Source organism: Penicillium digitatum, chromosome 5 (genome assembly GCF_016767815.1).
Source record: "Penicillium digitatum chromosome 5, complete sequence".
NCBI classification, from domain to species: Eukaryota; Fungi; Ascomycota; class Eurotiomycetes; order Eurotiales; family Aspergillaceae; genus Penicillium; species Penicillium digitatum.
Genome location: NC_089388.1, coordinates 732,281 through 751,337, shown reverse-complemented (window position 1 = coordinate 751,337; position 19,057 = coordinate 732,281). Strand labels below are relative to the sequence as shown.

Here is a 19,057-nt window from a genome sequence, read left to right as displayed (position 1 = left end):
CAGGCGTTCTACGGTCCCTATTCCTAGCGCTGGATTATCTACACACGGAATGCAAGATTATGTATGCCGGTTTGTGGCCAGATGCATGTACTTCGATCAATCACTAATGGTAATTTCGTATCAGATATCAGTGCTGGTGATATCATGATGGGAATTGAAGATGACTCAGGGTTCAGAATTCGAAGAGATGGAAATGCGAGATCCTAGCCCTAGAAAGGTCGTTGATTCAGATGGAAGGACAATATACTGGTCCCATGAACTCAGAATACCCAAGTGAATAGGCAACCCAATTCTATGCGATTTTGGATCGGCCGTGCCTGGTGATTTAGAGCACTCGGAAGACATTCAACCGAGTTTCTACCGCGCTCCTGAAGTAATTCTAGGGGTTCCATGGACATATAGTGTCGATGTATGGAACGTGGGATGCATGGTAAGAAAGACTACCGGGTCAGCCATACTACGACAAGATTTGTTCACGCTTTTATAGATCTGGGACATTTTCGAAGGAAGTCATTTGCTTACCGGCCACGACCCTGGATTTAAACAGTACTGAAGTCGAGCCCATCTTGCCGATATGATCAATCTTCTTGATCCTCCACCGCCCAGCCTTCTCGAACAAGGCAGGGACACTAGCAAGTTCTTTACTGATGAATGTCAGTAAGCCAAATTAAGATGATTCATATTCATGTACAGATTTACTCACCATTTATGAATATCTAGATGAGTTCCGCGCCAAGGATTTATTGAAAAATTCTGTTCCCCTTGAGGAGAGAGAAACAACTCTCGAGGGCTTAGACAAAGTGGAGTTTCCATGTTTGATGCGGAAGATGCTGCAGTGGGAGCCGGAAAAGCGCAGCTCTCCTAAAGAGCTAGCCGAAGATGAATGGCTTCGACACTCGCATTAAGGATCAATGATCAATCACATTCTAGACAAGTCATACATACTCAGGTACATACCCCATGCCAAGTGGGCCACAAGATGCGTAGCCTGACAGATAAGAGGCCGATAGGCACCTACCCGGGGTGGTTCCACGGCTCGGGGGACGTGATGGACCCACTTCGTCCCAAGGTTTGATCTCGTCAATTTATGTCAATTTATGTGTCTCTCTCCTCCTCTCCTTCCCTCATTGTGATTCCCACTCTGAGACATTTTAACCCCTTCCACCATGTTCGAATGCAGCACCTGTGACGAAGAATTCTGGTGGCAGGAAGACTGCGATGAGCACATGGATGACTATGGTCACTGGATTGAGTGTGAAACATGCAATCGAACCTTCCGCACCAAGACCGCTTGCAATCAGCATATGAACGCCGTAGATCACTGGGCACCGACCTTCGAATGCGAAACTTGCACTAGCACCTTCTATTCTCAACACGCCGCCAACAACCATATGAACGCGAAGGGCCACTGGCTCCCGAAAGTTCCGTGTGAGATGTGCACGACCAAATTCCACACACAGCAGGCTGCAGAGAATCACATGAGGGCCAAGGGACACTACAAGAACTACTGCCAAGAATGCAAGCGTAAATTTACAAACGAGAACTGCTTGCGCCAGGTAGGAGAGCTTACAAAATCCGAGATGAAAATTTGAACCTGGTTGACTTACCACTGTCTCATAGCACCTGAATTCCAAGACCCATCGTGGAACCAACATTGCGTGTCCGTTCTGCCGAACTGGCTTTGTCACTGCTAGTGGTGTCTCCCATCATCTTGAGAGTGGATCTTGCCCTCGCGCTAAAGCCTTGAACCGCGACCGCATCCACCAAATTATTCAACAACTTGATCCAAATGGCGTTGTCTGCAAAAAGCAGATCGGGTGGCACGATGAACAGAATTCGACCTACTTGGTCACCGACAGTGCCTGGAACGGTGACTCCTGGGTGTGTTACTTGTGCAAAAGGGGGTTCAACTTGCGGAAAGCGCTGGAATCGCATGTCAACTCGCCTGTGCACAAAGAGAAGGTGTATCACTGCCTCAAGCGCGGCTGTCCAAAAGAGTTCCACTCCTTAGCGAGTCTGTTCAACCACCTGGAGAGTGAAACGTGTGGATTCATTCGGTTTGAGGGAGTTCAGCAGGTTCACCAACAGCTACACGATGCTATCAGGGGCCGCCGTATGATTACTAATTTCTAGTTTTTTTTTACAACTATTTGTTCGAAATGCTGCAGCCACTCACTCGAAGAATTGAGTTTGCTAAGCGCGATGGAGGGCTCTACTTGCAAGCAGAAGACAGTTTTATTTCTTATTGCCTTCTTTCTTTGAAAAAGATCGATGTAACACCTCCAATGTCCTTTATCAAGTACTTTAATATCCTGATTGATCATAAAGTCGGCAATAGCCAATCGAGCCTATCCACAGCGTGAAATCTGAGCGCTTCCCTCGCAGTCTACTTCTATACACACTGCACTACGTACCTGCATAAAAGTACCTCGCTTCGTGGGTTGCATTTCAACATAGTCTGCTTCCAGTCTCTATTCAGTCAGAAACAGCGCTTCCAGTACGGAGTACAAATGGACACGAGTGGGAAGATAAGGGGTTGTAAACTAGGTCGAAATAACGTAACATGACAGGAATCCATGATACAACAAGGTATTAGGGGATCAATGGATATGGCTGACGGATCTCACAAGCGAGCTGGGCAGTCCAAAATTTGTGGTAACTGTGATAGTTTCTTCACTTATGTCTCACCAACCACGGTATAGTTTAATCTCATTGTCATTCGATAGCAATCGACGAGACTTTCTGACACTATACATTAATAAGAAGAGAATTAAAAAGCTGCATTATTATAGAATTGAAACTACGTCACCCAAAGTCAGAAATATATCTAAAATGCAGTCGTAAAGTCCCAGATGTTTTCTAAACTCGGTAATCTACATCACCTAAAAAACACCGGTCTATAGAAGCCCCTATAGAACACCATTTTTGGTATGTCAAATTGTAATTAATCATATTTATTATGTGTTTTGAACTGTGCAGATCGCCTGTGAAATACGTCAGTTAAATCTCTATAATGACATGACATCTCACGTTTGTGCGATGCCTTAGGCCTCCGCCAAGAACTCATGTGTGCCTTGCGATTTTCATTACCTTACCACCTCATTGCAACTACCCACTTCTCTCTTTCCAGTACCATCCTACTTTTTCTTACTTATCTAACCACTACAACATAACCACCGGTGTTAGAGTAAAATATTGTCATAGATCAACTATATGCGCTACTATATATATTGGTCCTGGGCATGCCAGAGCGAGAGCTCTGACCTAATGGTCTTTTGGCCGAGCGGAAGGGAGTGCGCCCAGGCATAACCTTTACAGAATAGGCTCTATAGCTAAAAGCTCTCTAACCTTAAAATTGGGGTATTTCCACTAGGTAGATTGAAACTACGCTATAGTAGTAGAAAAGTAGTAAAAAGATTAAGTGATGCTAGTAGTAAGCAATTCATACGGGTTTTAGGTGTAAGGCCTGTCAACCGGATAAGGTAAAACGTTGGGAGAGGAGAATTCAATGTGTTGTCTTATAAGTGCCAAGACTAATTCATGCCGGAAATAAGAGGAACCCCATGGGTCCTGGACTCTAAGGAAAATAATTGGACACGCTCGGTTACCGGTCATGTGACGAACTCCGCTCGGTTCGAACCCGTAATCATCCTGATACTTCATTTATCAGCTGATCCCTATATACATGCTGTATGGATCTTTATCCGTTACACAAACGACTAGTAAGTATGTAGGAAGATATATAGAATCCCTTGGAAATCACATCTATAGATCCCATATCTTTCACACCGAAACGGGATGACCTAGACAAATAAACTAAATCTTTCCAAACGAAACCGCCTTCTCAAATGGCAAATGTGGGGGGGGGGGGGGGGGGGGGGGGGTGCCCACGTGAGCATTGACTATGGGATTAAAGCGAGATGCCAGGCGGGGCCGAGTTGATCTGGGAGCATGTACGGAAAAAAATACAGCCAATTTTACCGCTAGACTGCAATTAAACCCTCGATTTATGTGTGGGGCCTAGAGTGGGCTGTATCCCATTCTGACAGTATTTTGTAGATCAATGTGGCTTAGGTGGTAGGGACGCAGTATGGTTTTCTGTGGCGATGCTACAATCAACAGCACCTGTGTTGGATGCCAAGAGAGAATTAACCTAAGATGACCAGAGGGTCGTGCTAACTGTTAACAGTGTTTACCAACATCATACTCAACATCAGAGGGTTGGGTGTTGATGTTGAGGGTGCGGCTGCGGTCAGGCATCTTTCGATTAGGGAGCCGGGACGTGTGAAGCCGGATGGTAGTGAGGGGGGGGGCTGTTAGGCTTGAGGGGTGAGTGAGGAGTGTATTTCCGGGGTTGGCTTGAGCGCGAGATTCGGATGATGCGAAACCCTGAGAGTATTGTGTAGATTTAGATTGTGTATAGTGCATGGTACAAAGGTCATAATTAGAGGCAGCATTGCATCGTCAATGGCAGTCAGATGTGGCGTGACTGTTTAAAATTTGAGGTTTCTTTCAACCCTCATCGCCAACCCCCAACCCGTCCTTCATCCCACCGTGCCTTCGCCTCCTTCCGAGCCGCCAATTTGGACGCCTCGCCCCGTACGCGCCGGACCCAATCTGCAATCTCCTTTTCCGTAGCCCGGCCATGGTGATCCTCATCAAGAAAACTCTCCTCAACAGCATGGCATACAGCCTCCTGCTCCGTGATCGCCGCGCTGAAGCGCTGGTATAGCGCTTTCGGTGACCATGGGGCTAGGGCCGCATCCATTTCGGCTTGCTTTTTGCGCCAGGAGACCTCCAGCGACTGATGTGTAATTAGTAATGTTTCGGTGGAGGCGCGAACCTCGGCGAGGTGATTCTGCATCTCTAGGACGCGGGTCGCGAGGTCTTTGTTCGTTTGGATAAGAGTCTCGAGGTGCTGTTGACGAGTCGTGCAGGAGGGATGTTGGCTTGAGAGGGCAGAGATAAGGGTTGGGTCTCCGAGGATTGTTTGGAGGTCGGTTGTTCTGGTTTGCGTGGGTAAGAGGTGCTGATAACCTTGTTTTTGGGGGGGAGAGGGGGTTGAGGGGACCCACGACTTATCGGAAACCAGACCTGGGAGCCAGCCTTCCTCAATTGTTGGAGGATCTGCGATATGTGGTTGTTGAGAATTATTGGGGTGAGCGCCCTGGTGAGCGCCTGCCGGGTTGTCTGGATGCCAGGGGTGCGCAGAAGTATTTTGCGGGGTGGCGCGTCGGCTGGCTTCGTGGCTGTTGGGTTTGGGGGGTGGCGGAGGGGGTGTATCGGGATTCATGATTTGGGGAGGGTAGAATTGCGACTGCGAGGGAAATGGAGATGGTGGTTGAGACATGATATGGTGGTTGGTGGTTCTTGTAGGCCAAGTTCGTCGGAAATGCGAAATGGGCTTGAGCTTGGCGGGGACTAAACCGGTGATCTACGCAGTTGCATCAACTGTGATAGTAGGATCTATCCCAATATAGATAAGAGCTAAGCATATTGTACAAAAAACTGTTTCAATAGATGTCTCGTGATAATTCGTGATTTAATCCTAGTCATTTGATCGTATGGAAGCTTTCTTCGTGCCTCCCCACTCGGATGACCCCAAACAGGGACTATAGGAGCCTTCACAGCGAGACTCAAAATTTCAAGGAGATTTAAAGATCCCCCAGGCAACGGCGGAGTTCCCTTCCACGCCCGATACAACCAGCAAGGACTTCAGGACTCCGACTGAGAATGCTTGGATGGAATTTCTTCCAGGAATTCGCAGCTTCAATCGCGATGTTACTCTCATGTCCCGACAGATCCCCGATATGACAGTGGAACAAGCTTAATAGACAATGCTCCTGTTTACTCGGTTCTCCTCCGAATTTCCCGCTCCATAGCTTCAATGTTTGACCCGGCCATGGCATCCTTGACCAACTCGCGCACCTCATTTTGCACCTCCTCGCTGTAATAATCCTCACGGGTAGCAAGCTCCTCAATGCGCCTCTTGAATTCTGGATCAGGTTCACCACCAGCAGTAGCCTCCTCCTCCGTCATTGTACCAATGTTGACTCTCATATCGCTGCCAGGGATAGGTCCAGGAGAGTTCAGAACTTCGGCAGCTTGAGCATGTGTTGGAGTAGGAGCACCCCCAACAACTTCGCGGAGGTAGGCGGCGACCTGCGGGAACTCATTCTCGGTCTCGAACTTTTCCACGGCTGTAAAATCTTCGGTGTTCTTCTTATTGGCATCCACACCCAGTTCCTCGACTAGGCAGCGCGCAATGTCGCTGTCCTCGACCACAAATAGACATGTCTCGTTATCTTCATCAAGGAGGTTGACATCGACGTTGAATTCTTTGACTAGAGCACGTAGGAGGTCGATATGACCGTAGGAGGCTGCGGCGTGCAGCAGTGAGTATCCAGACTCATCTTGGCTGGATGCGATCGAGGGGTTGGATCGCAGCAGGGCCAGCAGGGCCGTTGGGTTGTCGCAGGCCAGAAGGTAAGGATTTTGGGCCATTATGAGTTAGAAGCATTAACTAAAAAAAAAGCGAAACTTGTAAAGATGAAGCGAGTCAAAACCAAGTTGTGGTTCAGGTCAACGAAGTCACAACAGAAAAAAAAATACCCGCCTTTCCCCTTTGGCTCCCCGCACTGTGACACATTTGGTCAGACTCTTCCATCTTCGGAGGTCTTTTCAGTTTTGGTCATTTGATTTTTTGATCGGCTTCATCTTTCTACAAAGATCTCGAGAACACCCTAACGCAGGAGGTCAGGAGATTTCACCGTGCCCTTTCTCTTTCCCCCACTTGTCTGCCCCTCCTCTCCGTTCTCTCCCGCAGATCTCTCTGATATGCCCAACACTCAAAACATGGCGACTCAAGATCCCCAAGTCATCTCACAGCTGGTAAAAGTACTGGAGACTGCTAGCAAGGCCAAAAAGGGAGAGACAAAATTTACTTGCAAAAAGAGCAGCTTTGTGCTGGCCAATAATGTGTCCGTGGACTCGTGGAAGTTCCAGGACTGGGACTACAAGCAGGCCGGTCTACCCACTTATGCACGAGGTCTGTTTACCACCAAACGAAGAGACAATGTTCCTGAAATCGCGACGCGCGGATACGACAAGTTCTTCAACATAGGCGAGACAAAGGCCACAGAATGGCGCAACATCGAGAAAAACACAAGAGGTCCCTACGAGCTGAGTGTGAAGGAGAATGGATGCATTATTTTCATTTCTGCTCTAGAGGACGACACATTGCTAGTCTGCAGCAAACACTCCACAGGACCTCGCGAAGATACGCAAGTCAGCCACGCGCAGGCAGGAGAACGCTGGACGGAACGCCATGTCTCGTCCGTAAACCGATCTGTCAGGGACCTTGCCAGGACCCTGCGCCAGATGAATGTTACAGCCGTTGGAGAACTATGTGACGACACATTTGAGGAGCATGTCCTGGCCTACGACGAAGCTTCTTCGGGCATTTACCTCCACGGTCTTAACTACAACCAGTCTGACTTCAGAACGGTTTCTTGTGAGGAGGTGCACAAGTTCGCTGACGATTGGGGCTTCAAAAAGGCCAAATTCGAAGTTTTTGATGATATCTTCAGAGTACAGAGCTTCCTAGAAGGATGCGCGGAGACCGGCATGTGGGATGGACGTGAGACCGAGGGCTTTGTCATCCGATGCCAGCTCAGCGACAACGGAACTGAGCCTTATCGGAATTGGTTCTTCAAGTACAAGTTTGAAGAGCCGTACTTGATGTACCGCCAGTGGCGTGAGTGCACCAAAGCTGTAATCGGAGGGACACATCCCAAGATCAGGAAGCATGAGCAGATCACCGAAGAATACTTGCAGTTTGCTCGACGTGCTCTGATGAAGAACCCAGACATGGCAGCTGAGTATATGAAGAACCACGGTATCATCGCTTTGCGGGAAGAGTTCCTCAAGGAACGAGGATTGAATGGAGCGGAGATCATCGCCCTTGAGGCTAAAAAGGAGAGCGAATCGAAGGAAATCAATAAAAATCTCATCATCGAACCGGTTGCCTCGCTAGGATGTGGAAAGACAACAATCGCCTTGGCTCTTGTTAAGCTCTTCGGATGGGCACATGTTCAGAACGACAACCTCCCCAAACAGAAGAACAAGTCAAAGAAGTTCGCTTTCGAGGTCAGCCATGCTCTGGGAGAGCACAATGTTGTCATCGCCGATCGCAACAACCATCAACGGCGTGAACGCAGGCAGCTCATGGAGGACATCTACCCCGTGCTTCCAGATGCGCAGTTTGTCGCTTTGCACTACGTCCACGAGCCCAAGGCAGAAATGCTTCCCGCTATTCGGGAAGTCACTCGAAAGCGTGTGCTAGAGCGTGGGGACAACCACCAGTCCATCAGGGCTAGCACTAACGCTCAGCAAGAGACCGTCGGAATCATGGAAGGATTCCTCGGCCGCTTCGAGGGCGTCGATACCACTCGCTTGCCAGACGAGGCGTTCAACCATGTCATTGACCTTGACGTGTGCGCCTCGTCTCGTGAAAACCTCGAGACCATCGTCAAAGCCCTACACGTCGCCTACCCCCGCTTAGTGCCAACCTTGCCAACGGCAGCAGAACTTGATGAGGCCATCGATGCCTCTCTAAATGACTACACCGTGACAAAAGATCTCAGCTACAGCTATGGAGCACCACAGAAGCCAAAGGTCAAGAAATCGAAAAACCAAGACAACGGCCCCCTCCTCCCCGATCCAACACAGTTGCCATTCTCCCCGGAATCCCTCGCCAAAAAGATCGAATACTTCAACATATCCCTCCCAACAACCGAAATAACCTCAATCCTGCACTCCCTCTTCCCACCAACAACGTCCCCAGAAACAGCCCGTCTCTACAACCACCTCAGAAACTCTCGCCGTCTCCAGCCAACCTTCCACGTAACTCTCATCCACCGTGCCTCAAAGAAAGATAACCAGGACACCTGGGATCAGCTAGCAACCCGCTATATCGACAGCCAGACCAAAAATCCCGTGGAATACTCAGCCCAGAACCCGCCAACCCTGGGCTCCGCCCGTGTGCGCATCGAGCGTCTCATCTGGGACGACCGCGTCATGGCCTTTGTTGTGCGCATTCTGCCCGCTGAGGGTGTCGAGACGGCTGAGTCTGAGTGGCCATGCGCGAATCCTATCCCGCATATCACGGTCGGCACAGCGGCGCCAGATGTTAAGCCGAAGGAGAGTAATGATCTGCTGCAGCGGTGGGTTGCAGTTGGGTCTGGTGGCGACACGGGGATCTTTGAGGCCGAAATTGAGGGTGTCAAGGTTGTCGATGGTGTTGTTGGATTAGTGATGAGTCGGGGGAAGTATTGAAGTGTTTTTCTTTTGATGTGAATGATTGAGAAGATGGAAAGGAGTGGTGTGTTGAATCTGCTCTAATTCTTTAATTGTGCTGCCTTCGACTATGACTATGACCATGATTTTTTCACAAACCGGCTTAATGGTGCTGTTTGCAGTACATTGCATGTAGAATATCTGCGTGTTCCCAATTATTATTCGTTAAATTATCCGTTGAGCTAGCTGTGAGATTGAATGCAATGTTACTATTCATAACCAGAAACTGCGTAGCCCCTTCTGTAGCCTATGAGAATAGCCATATACTATCGGCCTGTCGGGGTCAAGTCACTCCACACCGGGCCCGCTGATTCCTACAACAGCCCCATCGGAGAACGCCTTGCAAATTTCTGGGGGCCCTTTCGTATCTCGTCTTCGGATCTGAATGTCCCAAACCGTTGGCAATTCACGACGAACCCGTGAGATTCGTTGTGTGATGACACCTCCAGCCGGCCTCCAGGGTGAAACTTGCTATTGGGCCAGGGCTAGGCTTGCCTAGAAGGCATACTCTATTGGCGTGCTCCATTTCGACCAGTGAGAGAAAATTACCAAAGAGTGAGCACGGAAACAGATAAAAAATTCCATCAAGCGTGGCCGGGAATCAGAGGTATAAGTAGACTACGAACGGTGGCACTGGCTGGATATAAAAAGCGTTTTATGTCCAGCTCTGACATTAAAACTCCATTCTATTGCTCACCCTTCGCCTATCTTTGATTACTGCGCGGGTTGGGGACCTCAAGTGTGCTCTTTCGACAGTAACTATTCCATCATTAACCCGGTGAAGACATTATGTACCTTCTTAGTTTATACTATATGACATGATCATTTCATAATAGCTAGAAAGAGTGGGTTCTAAATGGGCCATGCTACTACCCAGTCACGAAAAAGAGGGACGTTAAATGGATCAGATTTCTGTAGTTTCAGGTCTATCTATCATGTTGGTACAATTGGTAGCTGCGTAATTTTGAAGCTCACCTTTAAAAGCATTTGCTAACGATAGAATCAAGTTGATTCATCTTGTCTTCATACACTTTCCCAAACGCCTTTATCTCAGTGCTTTCCATCTTGCGCCGAGATGCAGCCAGAGTATCGTATTTAAAGGCTGCCAAGGATTCATCACTAATCTCACCAACCTCAGAACCAGCGTCAAAGCCCAATAGCATACCAAGTATTGCCACCGGAGCACTCTCAGGGTTCTGGATCACACTGTAGACATCCGAACCTTCATCTACAATGGTCCCCGTCAAAGCAAGTAATGCATCAAAGCCTTCGATGAGATCCCCAAGCCCTGAGAGCGGGCCAAGGAAAGGAAGAATCATAAAGATACCACCAATAATCTTCAGGATTCGTTCTGTCCTTTCTTCAGCGGCAATCTTCCGACCGATATAGACAACATTGTAGATGCGATCGACTAGCTCACTTAGCACAAAGACAGCAGTAGATGTGGTCTGAACAACATCGTCGATCACGCCTTGAAAGCTTCCGGACGCGATAGCAAGCTGAGTGAGAGAGATCGATAGTTGGAGGTTGGGGATATTTGGCAAAGCCTTTCTCATGATTTCACGAGGGTCAGTGAAATTGATTTCCTGTGCAGGAATGGGAAATCCCTGCCACCATAAGTATTCGTATGTAGAATGCAGATTCAACCTGCATTCAGGCCTTTTGCCATAGTAAGGCCCAGTTGAGCTGCCCGGGAAAAATCCACCATCGAGTGTTACCCAGTCTGGTTCCACGCCAGCATTTTCAGTTAGACTTGTATAGAAGCCTTCTGGGTCCACGAGATCGAAGTAGACGATGTGGAGTTGGGCCACTGTATAGGAATCCTCATCAGGACAGCTGGTCGCTGTGCCATTTATGCCTCCCAAGCTACGCGTGCATGTGAAATATCGATTGCCCAAGCCCTTGGGATCGAATGGAACCGTGCTGTCGTTCATGAAATACATGAGCTGAGGTTCAACCTGTGCTTTCATGTACTTTGAGTACTCAATGAAGTCTTCGTCGTAGTTGTTTGTGTGGGCAATGTTTGTGTAGTTGGCCAAAGTAGTCTCCAACTCCCCATAAAGTGCACCCAGCACATAGAAGTCGATGCAGTAAGGATCCAAGTTGTCAATGTCTGCTTCCAGTGCATCGAGAGAGGAGTAGTTGATGCTGAAATCACAAGGGAAAGTGCCGGCCCACTCCGCACTGTCATCGTCCGCATCTCCACAAGGATCATCTTCCGGGGTCGCGTCTAGGCATACCGACAAAGGACAATAGTTTCTGGTACAGCAAAGCTGCAAAGACCGTTGTCATCGATATCTGGCGCCCAGCCAACAACAGAGGTGTTCTGGGTAGGAGGCTTGATCAAGGGACCCGTAGCAGTACAGGTACAATTGTAAATGGGGCAATAGCCATAGTTGCAGCCAAAGCTGCATAGACCAGTAAATTCATCCCCTCCAGTGCCCGCAACACATGTATCAGGGGTGGAGGGAGAGACTGTCGGAACTGTCAGTGGAACTGACACAGTCCCGCAGGCAGTTGAAGGGCAGTAGCCATATTCACAGGTGAATGAACACAAACCGGCATAGTTGGCGCTTTCGCCTGCGGCTGGATATCCAACGGTGCCTGTAGATTTGGGTAATGTTGGCTGAGGCCCCAGCTTGGAGCACACGTACGCCCCAACGGGACAGTATCCCAAGCTGCTGGAAAATCCACAAAGCCCGTTGAAATCCCTCATGCACCATCCCTCAATGCAGACCTCCTTTTCAAGGTCAGGGGAGGTTCCACTGGGGGAGTTTCCCCAGATTGACCGGAAAAAGAGACGCTTCCATGGTAAACACCAACATTGCCGCTAGGGGTGTTGGTCCAGGTTGCGTCTAGGCTTACGCCATCCAAAGTCACAGAGATCTCTCCAGGCTGTGACAAAAGGGTAGAATAGAAGATCTTGTTTTGCATCACATCCTTGGGCCAATATTCCAGCTGCAGCTGCGAGACGGTATCAGCGGTTGTGCCACCATCAGCGCATGCACCCGCCTCATTTAGACGATACCATGCCACAAGACCCTCGTTCCCTGAGGTAGAATTGCCGAATTTATAGAGATCAATCAGGTATGGCAAAAAATTGTCTCCAGCCACTATGGTCAAAACTTTGGGCATAGTTGTAAGGGGCACGACCTGTTTGGAATGCCGTGTACATTGACTCGGCCAGTGGGTTGTGGATATCAACAATGGGACCGATATAGTGACTCTCACCAAAGTCGTTCCAAGAAATGGATTTCGATAAATTCTGGGACAAGGTAGAGCGCTTGCTCCCACCGCGTATACCAAAGATCATCGCCACGCCAGACCCAGTTCTTATCGTACCCAGGCATGTTTGTGAAGAACCATGGTGAAATTGGCATCATGTAGGGTTTCTTGTCCAGGTATTGCATGTCAGAAGCGTCAACGTAGGTGTTCATATCATTGGGTCCATTTGGCCACGCAGCCCAGCTAAACAGCCCATCTGCAACGCCATCTCCCAAGGCCATGGCAGGCTTTGCCCCAACTGAGGACCAATCTGGAACAAAGAAGAGCGACGTCTCTGATTTGATATACACCCAGTCATCGGCATGGTCGGGTCCCTCAAATGTCGAGACTAACGGATCTGCGCCATGGAGGTAGTAGGCGTCGTCGGAGACGTATTGCTTCAAGAGATCCAGCACGTCGTCTTTGTCCCATGCTCCATTTCCCGCATAATCGAACGAGAAGAAAAGGGAGAATTTGAGGTTTTGAGCCGCCAAAAAAGCATTGGGCATGGAAGTGGAGGTGGTGTCTTCTCCGGTTGCGATATTCAACGCGAATGCGTCAATGTGAGCATCCTGCGCGAGCTGAATCTCATTTTCCCAGTCCGAAACTTCATATCCGGCAGTATTTGAAACCATGAAATGAGCGAACACAGCACGGGAGTACACTTGGGGGTAGAGCTGGCATGACAGTAGAAGAATGTAGCGCCACCATAGGAATGAGGAAGACATGTTGCCAATGTGTGGAACGAGTCCAAACAGAGTTCAAATTATAAAAGACAACGAGAGCAAGCTTCCCAGGAATGGCTCTGACTTATAGAGAAGGTACAAGAGAAGAAAAGGAGCACAACTGACTAGGGGATCAAGATTTGGGTGTTATCTTTTCATTAACACTTATAGTGCTCTACCAGTAGTGGCCCCAGACGCTTTGCTAGACTAGTTTCTCACCGGAATAAACTCTGAATAGGCTGAGAGATTTGCCAGTGGTTTTTTTTTTAATGATTTTAATTCTCTGCAAGTGAAATTTTTCCAAATCCCTTGGCTACAACACTTTATATATATACACTTGTGGGATTCACCCACCTCCACCCAGTTTTTTGGCTAAAAAGATAGCGTAGGGTATAATTTTGTATTTTATGCTACGAATTGGCTGATCCAAATTTCCCTGCCAAATGTGAAGAGAGCAATCGACGGAATTCGACCAGTTGATAGAATACAAAATATACAGGTCCAAAACTACAGACGATGGGTGGTTTGGGAATATTGCCCCGTGCCACACGAGATAGTGGACGAACACTACGGGTACAGAATTATGTGCAAAAATGCATACAACATAAATCATTATTGAGTACTCCGTTAAGTAGATGGCTATTTTGTCATAGTAGGGAATCATAGCTTGGGTCGATTTTATCCTGTTTCACTAATTATTGGATCTAGATTGCACACAGTCAATCCTGATCCTTGTCTTCCCAATTTCCGAGGTAATATAACTCATAGAACTAGAACAGACACAAGATAGGTGTTGGGCTAGCGAGCCCCTCTATATATGGTGGAAATGGGCTGAATAATGTCTCAGGTTTTGCGCGCGAATTGAGGCTAAGGCTTAGTGCGCTTAGTAGCGTAGAAATCCCAATACCAACTCCTTACACTCCACTCTGTAGATCTCAAACAATTCTAATTTCTCGTCGCTCTCCTTTCTCCTGCTCCGACCTATTCAAATCTGACAGGCACCGCTCCTTTGCTGGTGATCTACTTGTACACACCATTTAACCTGTATTTGCAGTGCAATCATACAACTTATTACCGTGAGCTTAGCTTCGGGTTTCACCTTTTTCCCCCTATCAATTGATTTCGCATTCCACCCTTCGCTCTATCAACATGAAGGCATTCAAGCTTCTCCTCTTCATTTTTTTGTCACTTTTCAATCATGGACAAGGATCCAAGCTCGCTGCCCCCAGCGAGATGCTCGCCATGTACAATGCATACGCTTTGGATTTTCTTAAGAATGGAGCAACACGTACTCTGGGACCGAACCTTGAAAATGAGGCCTTGGTAGACTTTGGGACCTTTGTATCACACATCTACACAGAAGCAAAGTTTCCTCGAGATGGAGTTTTCTTGAGCCAAACCCCAGAGTACAGCCAGGATACATTGGGCCAAATTGTTTCATGGGAAAAAAAAACAAGTACGTCACAAAAAGTCTGTTTCGCGACGTGGATCCTTTGCCGAAAACGCATCTCTTGGTGCTGGACAGACTCAGTGATGTCGTTAAATCGACACGAGGTAGCACCGCCCCGGGCTTCTCGGAGGCGTGGAAAACTCATGTTCCCGAGTTCAAGCGAGCTTTAGCAGGCACACAAGGTGCGCGGCTAAGTGAAATGTTCTCAGTCGGACTGAAGCCATTGTTTGAGGAGAAATATCCTGGAACGACTATGAGGACCTCGTCATTTCCTGTATTGGACACAGATGTTTCATACACTTACGAGAACTGGGGATTGACTTTGAACCACAATGAAAATCCAGCAGCTATTGCTGAGGAGTACAAAACCTGGTACGTTGGTCTTCGGACGAGCACACAGGTCGGTGCGAAGTCTTACATATCCCATCAAAAGATTACCTCCACAATTGGTCGGAGCTTGACTGAGTTGGGCAGCTTGGATAGCTGTGATTAGAAGATCTTGCAGACGGGGTATGTTTTGGGTGGCATCTGAACTGGTGGTGTCTTTGACATCCATGTATGATTAGAAGTTGTCTACTATGCAGTTTTGAATTGATATCTACATGCTACTTTTCCACCACGCTCAAGTTAGTAGTACAAGATTCCGCAAAAGCATAATCTGTCAAATGACAGAAGCACTCTGGAGCTGGATGTGGCTTGTTTTCGAATTGGATCAGAAGATTTTGTTTGTTTTTCATGTGTAGTTCCTCCATAGCAACTGCGTCGTTTTTTAAGCTGCTGGCATCTTTTTTTGGAGTCCAGCTGTATTCAAATAAGGAAATCTTCGGAATGTGTGTGCCGCATATGTCCTCTTTCAAGAAAATCTTTGCTAATTTTGTCTCTCTCCTGCCTCATTTGGTTTCGAACCTCAGCCGCCTGCGCAAATGTCATGGAATCATCCTTTCATGCGTCGACCCAGCTTGAGTCCTGGGGAGGCACGTTCTGAGTTGAGCAGATTCGATAATGCGGGTCCCCCAACCACAAAGTCGCAAATCGAAGGTACCCCGGCCGGGATGGGTCTGCAAGACTGAAAGGTTCGGCCTTAGACCGCACTGTATTTGGCCAAGCAAGAATCTGCCCATTCCGTGAAATCGGGATAGATCCCACGATCTGTAGAGCATCCGGGGAACAAGCATCATCGCTGGCGCATTCACACTCAGGAACGTCAAAAAGTCGATTCATAGCCATAGATTCCGCGATATTGAACATAAGGCTGTCGATTTTTGTCTCCTGTTGGAATGAAATCTTTGCATCTTTAATGTTGTGCATATCAATGTAGCATGTGGCTGTAGAAACGATGTGCTCATTGGGGATACCAGCAACGTTGTGATGGGAATCACCACCATACAGGGGCATTTCTGGAGTGAGATCAATAGTCGATAGTCGAACTATGATCTGCAGGCCCTCAAATTGATCGTGGAGAGATATAGAATAGTACTGGTGATCTGGATCTGGAGGTGGGGGAGTTTCATCAGGTTCACTACATTTGGGCATGATCGCGCGGCCCGTATTTTCACCCGTCTTCCATTCTTCGTATGTGAAGGAAATCCCCGGCTCAACACCTCTCACAGTGTACAACCGCTGATCTTTTTCAAGAATCAGTTTTTCCAGTTCTTCCGAAGAATTCCATTGCCATGGCTGCATGCTAGCGAGAAGATCATGGTACCCAGAGTCAAGCCATATGCGGTATCGCTTCTCGGGCTCAGGGATACCAAGGTACTCTCTAACTTGTGATCGAACGTCAGGCCATTCTTCTTCTGTAATTGGTGTTGTTCGTCCCTCCCTCGCATTATTCAGGTAATAATACAACTTGGGATACCAATCACTGCCTTCCACTTGGAAGTCATAAGTTCTGATTCGAATTGGTGTCCGACCCTGATCTCCAAGGATAAGCATTTCGTTCCAAGGTTGCATGGCGGCCGAAATGAGGTCTTCGAGTGCTTTGTAAATTCCCTTTTCTTTCGGATGCACGCCGTTGATATAGGACAAAATTTTGGCTTCTCCTTGCTTGTTCAAAGCAACTTCACAAGGAAGACATTGAAAGGCATTGGACCAGTATTTATACTTTCTAAAATTCCTGGAATCCCTAGAGTCTCTTTCCTTTCTCTCTTTGAAATGCATCTCTTCGTGTCTGTCGGATGGTTTCTCGGGAATTGGAGCAATCTGGGACTGACATGGTCTCCAGGACTCCGGTCTCTCCAGATCAACTTTGCCCCCCCATCGGCAAGGACTCGAGTGCGCCCATAAACGAGAGGGTACATAAGGGGTCAACCACATGTCTAACCGCAGTCTCGGAATCACTTCTAGAAGCATCATCCGAGGCAGAAGGCGAAGCGGGTCTCGATTCCGAAAAAAGCGGCGACATGGATGCGCGAAGCTCTTCGAGAAGATTCTCATGGACTTGAGATTTGATAACCCGTGAGTCCGCATCAAACACAGCAACATAGCCCGTGCGTTCAAAATCAGACGCTTTGTCTTGCAACTCCTTCACACACCACTGCCATGAGGATTCATCGAGATCAAAGACGGAATTGGCGTGCTGATGCCATTCTTCCAGTGTATGCGGGTCCTCTGTCTTGTTTTCCCAGTCTGGCTGTTCAGTGACATACGACATGAACTGCAGCATGCAAAGCTCTTGTAGAAAGAACTGAGGAATTTGTCTCCAATCAGCAATTCCATGTGCAAAGCGAGCGTCTTTTGGCTGCTCATAGGCCAGGTGTACGCCATTGAAACCAGGAACACGCAAGGGGCCAGCGCCACTGTTGTCTAGTTTAATAGGTGAGGGGTCCAATTTGATCATTCCCAAGTGGCAGCGAGATGAAGAGAAGGGGACTTGGGTTCTACCGCGACCAGGGAGTCGGGGATGAAAGTGAAGCCGTTGGAGGATGGCTACCATTGATTAATGGTGATGTGCATCAATTTGAGGATGCTGTCATGAGAGGTGAGAAGCAGCAAGAATGAGAGACAGTGAGAGCTGTAAATTTTCAAGCCTAGGATCGAGTGATTGTGCCAAGGGAATGGTGATTTTTGATACAGGGCGTGTACGGAAATCTCGGGATCTCCGGCGGGCGCTAAGCGTGTCCAGGGCTTGTTTAGCTCGGTGAGAAACACCATAGCTTCATCACCCACGGAGTTCCGGAAATTGGAGAAGGTAGGTCCCACCTACAGTAGATCCTCTCTGAATTTCTGTTGTGATGAGGTCTTGCACAACCTACGTTTTAAAGCGTACTTTGTTTTTCAACTTCCCTACGCTGATTCACTATACGCTCGGATTAAGAAATAAGGATCATCTACAATGCTATCTAAAGATCCAAAAGGTTACTACCGGGAGTAAACTGTTGATTCTTGGTTGTAGTAAATTAATGTGCGTGTTAAGTGAAAGCGAAGAAAGATAAGGAGTCGAAAAATCCAAACCCCGGTGCGAAGGCCTGGAAATACCGAAATCATAGACTGCTTTCGCCCCCACTCTATATCAGGTGCAATGAATTGAGAGCTTAGGGTATGTTGTACTCCGTATAGACTGTCTAAATCTCTCATTTCCTCCAAATTAAAGCTAATTCCACCCCACAAATCCTGACAAGATAGTTTCTTCGAGTTCCTAATATCAAGAAATTATCCCCGACTGCACAAAATCCCTATTTATGTAAACTTCCTCGAGGGGAACTTCGAGCGGTGGCCAGAGCAAGCGTATAGGAGTGGTAGAGGGGAGGTGAAAGAAGGAGGGATCATTACATAGTGGAATCGCTTTTACCGGCAGGAAAAAGGGAAAATCTAGGGTTGATGTACTCCGTACGGAGTAGTAGGAACAGCTTCATTCTTTTCAAGGTAGATACTCGCTTGATAAGCCATCCATCATCGGAGAATACCATGCAGGTATTTTTAATTTCCACGAGTCCAAAAGGAAGACATATATAATTCAGGCATTTGTCCTTTTAGCCGCTCTGCCCCCTTCGCACTTGATCAAAATGGCGCTAAGGAGACAAAACTGGTCCTAATTCTGTAATTTCGAAACTCACTGTCGACGGAGTAGTGTAGTTACTGTCGGTGGGACCTATGTCTTCTGGATATTGGCCACGATCTTTGAGAGTGACATAGAAAAAAAAAGGAACCCGGAAATTGCCCGACAAAACACAATCATCAGTCCCATGTTTGTGTCTTCCAAATCCACACCTATAAAAAGTGATTGGAATAATTCACTTTCACTTGCGATTCCCCGATCAAG

The 19,057-nt window shown here is 47.8% G+C and overlaps 10 protein-coding genes across 10 annotated transcripts; 3 read left to right on the top strand and 7 right to left on the bottom strand.

Annotated features, from left to right (window-relative positions):
* Positions 1–357: 357 nt before the first annotated feature.
* On the bottom strand, positions 358–813 carry Pdw03_1484 (uncharacterized protein; the record flags this gene model as incomplete). Its single annotated transcript, XM_066099918.1, has 3 exons — positions 358–440; positions 523–644; positions 704–813. The coding sequence occupies 3 exons, from the start codon at positions 811–813 to the stop codon at positions 358–360; spliced, it is 315 nt and encodes a 104-aa protein (XP_065957645.1).
* Positions 814–1,166: 353 nt separating this feature from the next.
* Pdw03_1483 (Zinc finger protein, putative) lies at positions 1,167–2,133 on the top strand (the record flags this gene model as incomplete). Its single annotated transcript, XM_014679544.1, has 2 exons — positions 1,167–1,556; positions 1,621–2,133. 2 exons carry the CDS (start codon positions 1,167–1,169, stop codon positions 2,131–2,133), a joined length of 903 nt encoding a protein of 300 aa, XP_014535030.1.
* Positions 2,134–4,519: 2,386 nt separating this feature from the next.
* Pdw03_1482 (Modifier of rudimentary, Modr) lies at positions 4,520–5,350 on the bottom strand (the record flags this gene model as incomplete). The annotated part of the gene is made up of 2 exons (XM_066099917.1): positions 4,520–5,006; positions 5,076–5,350. 2 exons carry the CDS (start codon positions 5,348–5,350, stop codon positions 4,520–4,522), a joined length of 762 nt encoding a protein of 253 aa, XP_065957644.1.
* Positions 5,351–5,847: 497 nt separating this feature from the next.
* Pdw03_1481 (Ankyrin repeat protein) lies at positions 5,848–6,504 on the bottom strand (the record flags this gene model as incomplete). Its single annotated transcript, XM_014679546.1, has 1 exon — positions 5,848–6,504. The coding sequence occupies one exon, from the start codon at positions 6,502–6,504 to the stop codon at positions 5,848–5,850; it is 657 nt and encodes a 218-aa protein (XP_014535032.1).
* A 351-nt stretch (positions 6,505–6,855) lies between these two features.
* Pdw03_1480 (TRNA ligase) lies at positions 6,856–9,336 on the top strand (the record flags this gene model as incomplete). Its single annotated transcript, XM_014679547.1, has 1 exon — positions 6,856–9,336. One exon carries the CDS (start codon positions 6,856–6,858, stop codon positions 9,334–9,336), a length of 2,481 nt encoding a protein of 826 aa, XP_014535033.1.
* Positions 9,337–10,334: 998 nt separating this feature from the next.
* Pdw03_1479 (Alpha-1,3-glucanase/mutanase, putative) lies at positions 10,335–12,492 on the bottom strand (the record flags this gene model as incomplete). The annotated part of the gene is made up of 4 exons (XM_066099916.1): positions 10,335–11,541; positions 11,598–11,832; positions 11,917–12,038; positions 12,095–12,492. 4 exons carry the CDS (start codon positions 12,490–12,492, stop codon positions 10,335–10,337), a joined length of 1,962 nt encoding a protein of 653 aa, XP_065957643.1.
* Positions 12,493–12,584: 92 nt separating this feature from the next.
* Pdw03_1478 (Alpha-1,3-glucanase/mutanase, putative) lies at positions 12,585–13,349 on the bottom strand (the record flags this gene model as incomplete). Its single annotated transcript, XM_066099915.1, has 1 exon — positions 12,585–13,349. The coding sequence occupies one exon, from the start codon at positions 13,347–13,349 to the stop codon at positions 12,585–12,587; it is 765 nt and encodes a 254-aa protein (XP_065957642.1).
* Positions 13,350–14,495: 1,146 nt separating this feature from the next.
* Positions 14,496–15,289, top strand: Pdw03_1477 (uncharacterized protein; the record flags this gene model as incomplete). The annotated part of the gene is made up of 2 exons (XM_066099914.1): positions 14,496–14,752; positions 14,872–15,289. 2 exons carry the CDS (start codon positions 14,496–14,498, stop codon positions 15,287–15,289), a joined length of 675 nt encoding a protein of 224 aa, XP_065957641.1.
* A 449-nt stretch (positions 15,290–15,738) lies between these two features.
* Positions 15,739–16,749, bottom strand: Pdw03_1476 (Pre-mRNA-splicing factor brr2; the record flags this gene model as incomplete). Its single annotated transcript, XM_066099913.1, has 1 exon — positions 15,739–16,749. One exon carries the CDS (start codon positions 16,747–16,749, stop codon positions 15,739–15,741), a length of 1,011 nt encoding a protein of 336 aa, XP_065957640.1.
* A 289-nt stretch (positions 16,750–17,038) lies between these two features.
* On the bottom strand, positions 17,039–17,635 carry Pdw03_1475 (Sugar (and other) transporter family protein; the record flags this gene model as incomplete). The annotated part of the gene is made up of 1 exon (XM_014679549.2): positions 17,039–17,635. One exon carries the CDS (start codon positions 17,633–17,635, stop codon positions 17,039–17,041), a length of 597 nt encoding a protein of 198 aa, XP_014535035.2.
* Between the last annotated feature and the right edge of the window lie 1,422 nt (positions 17,636–19,057).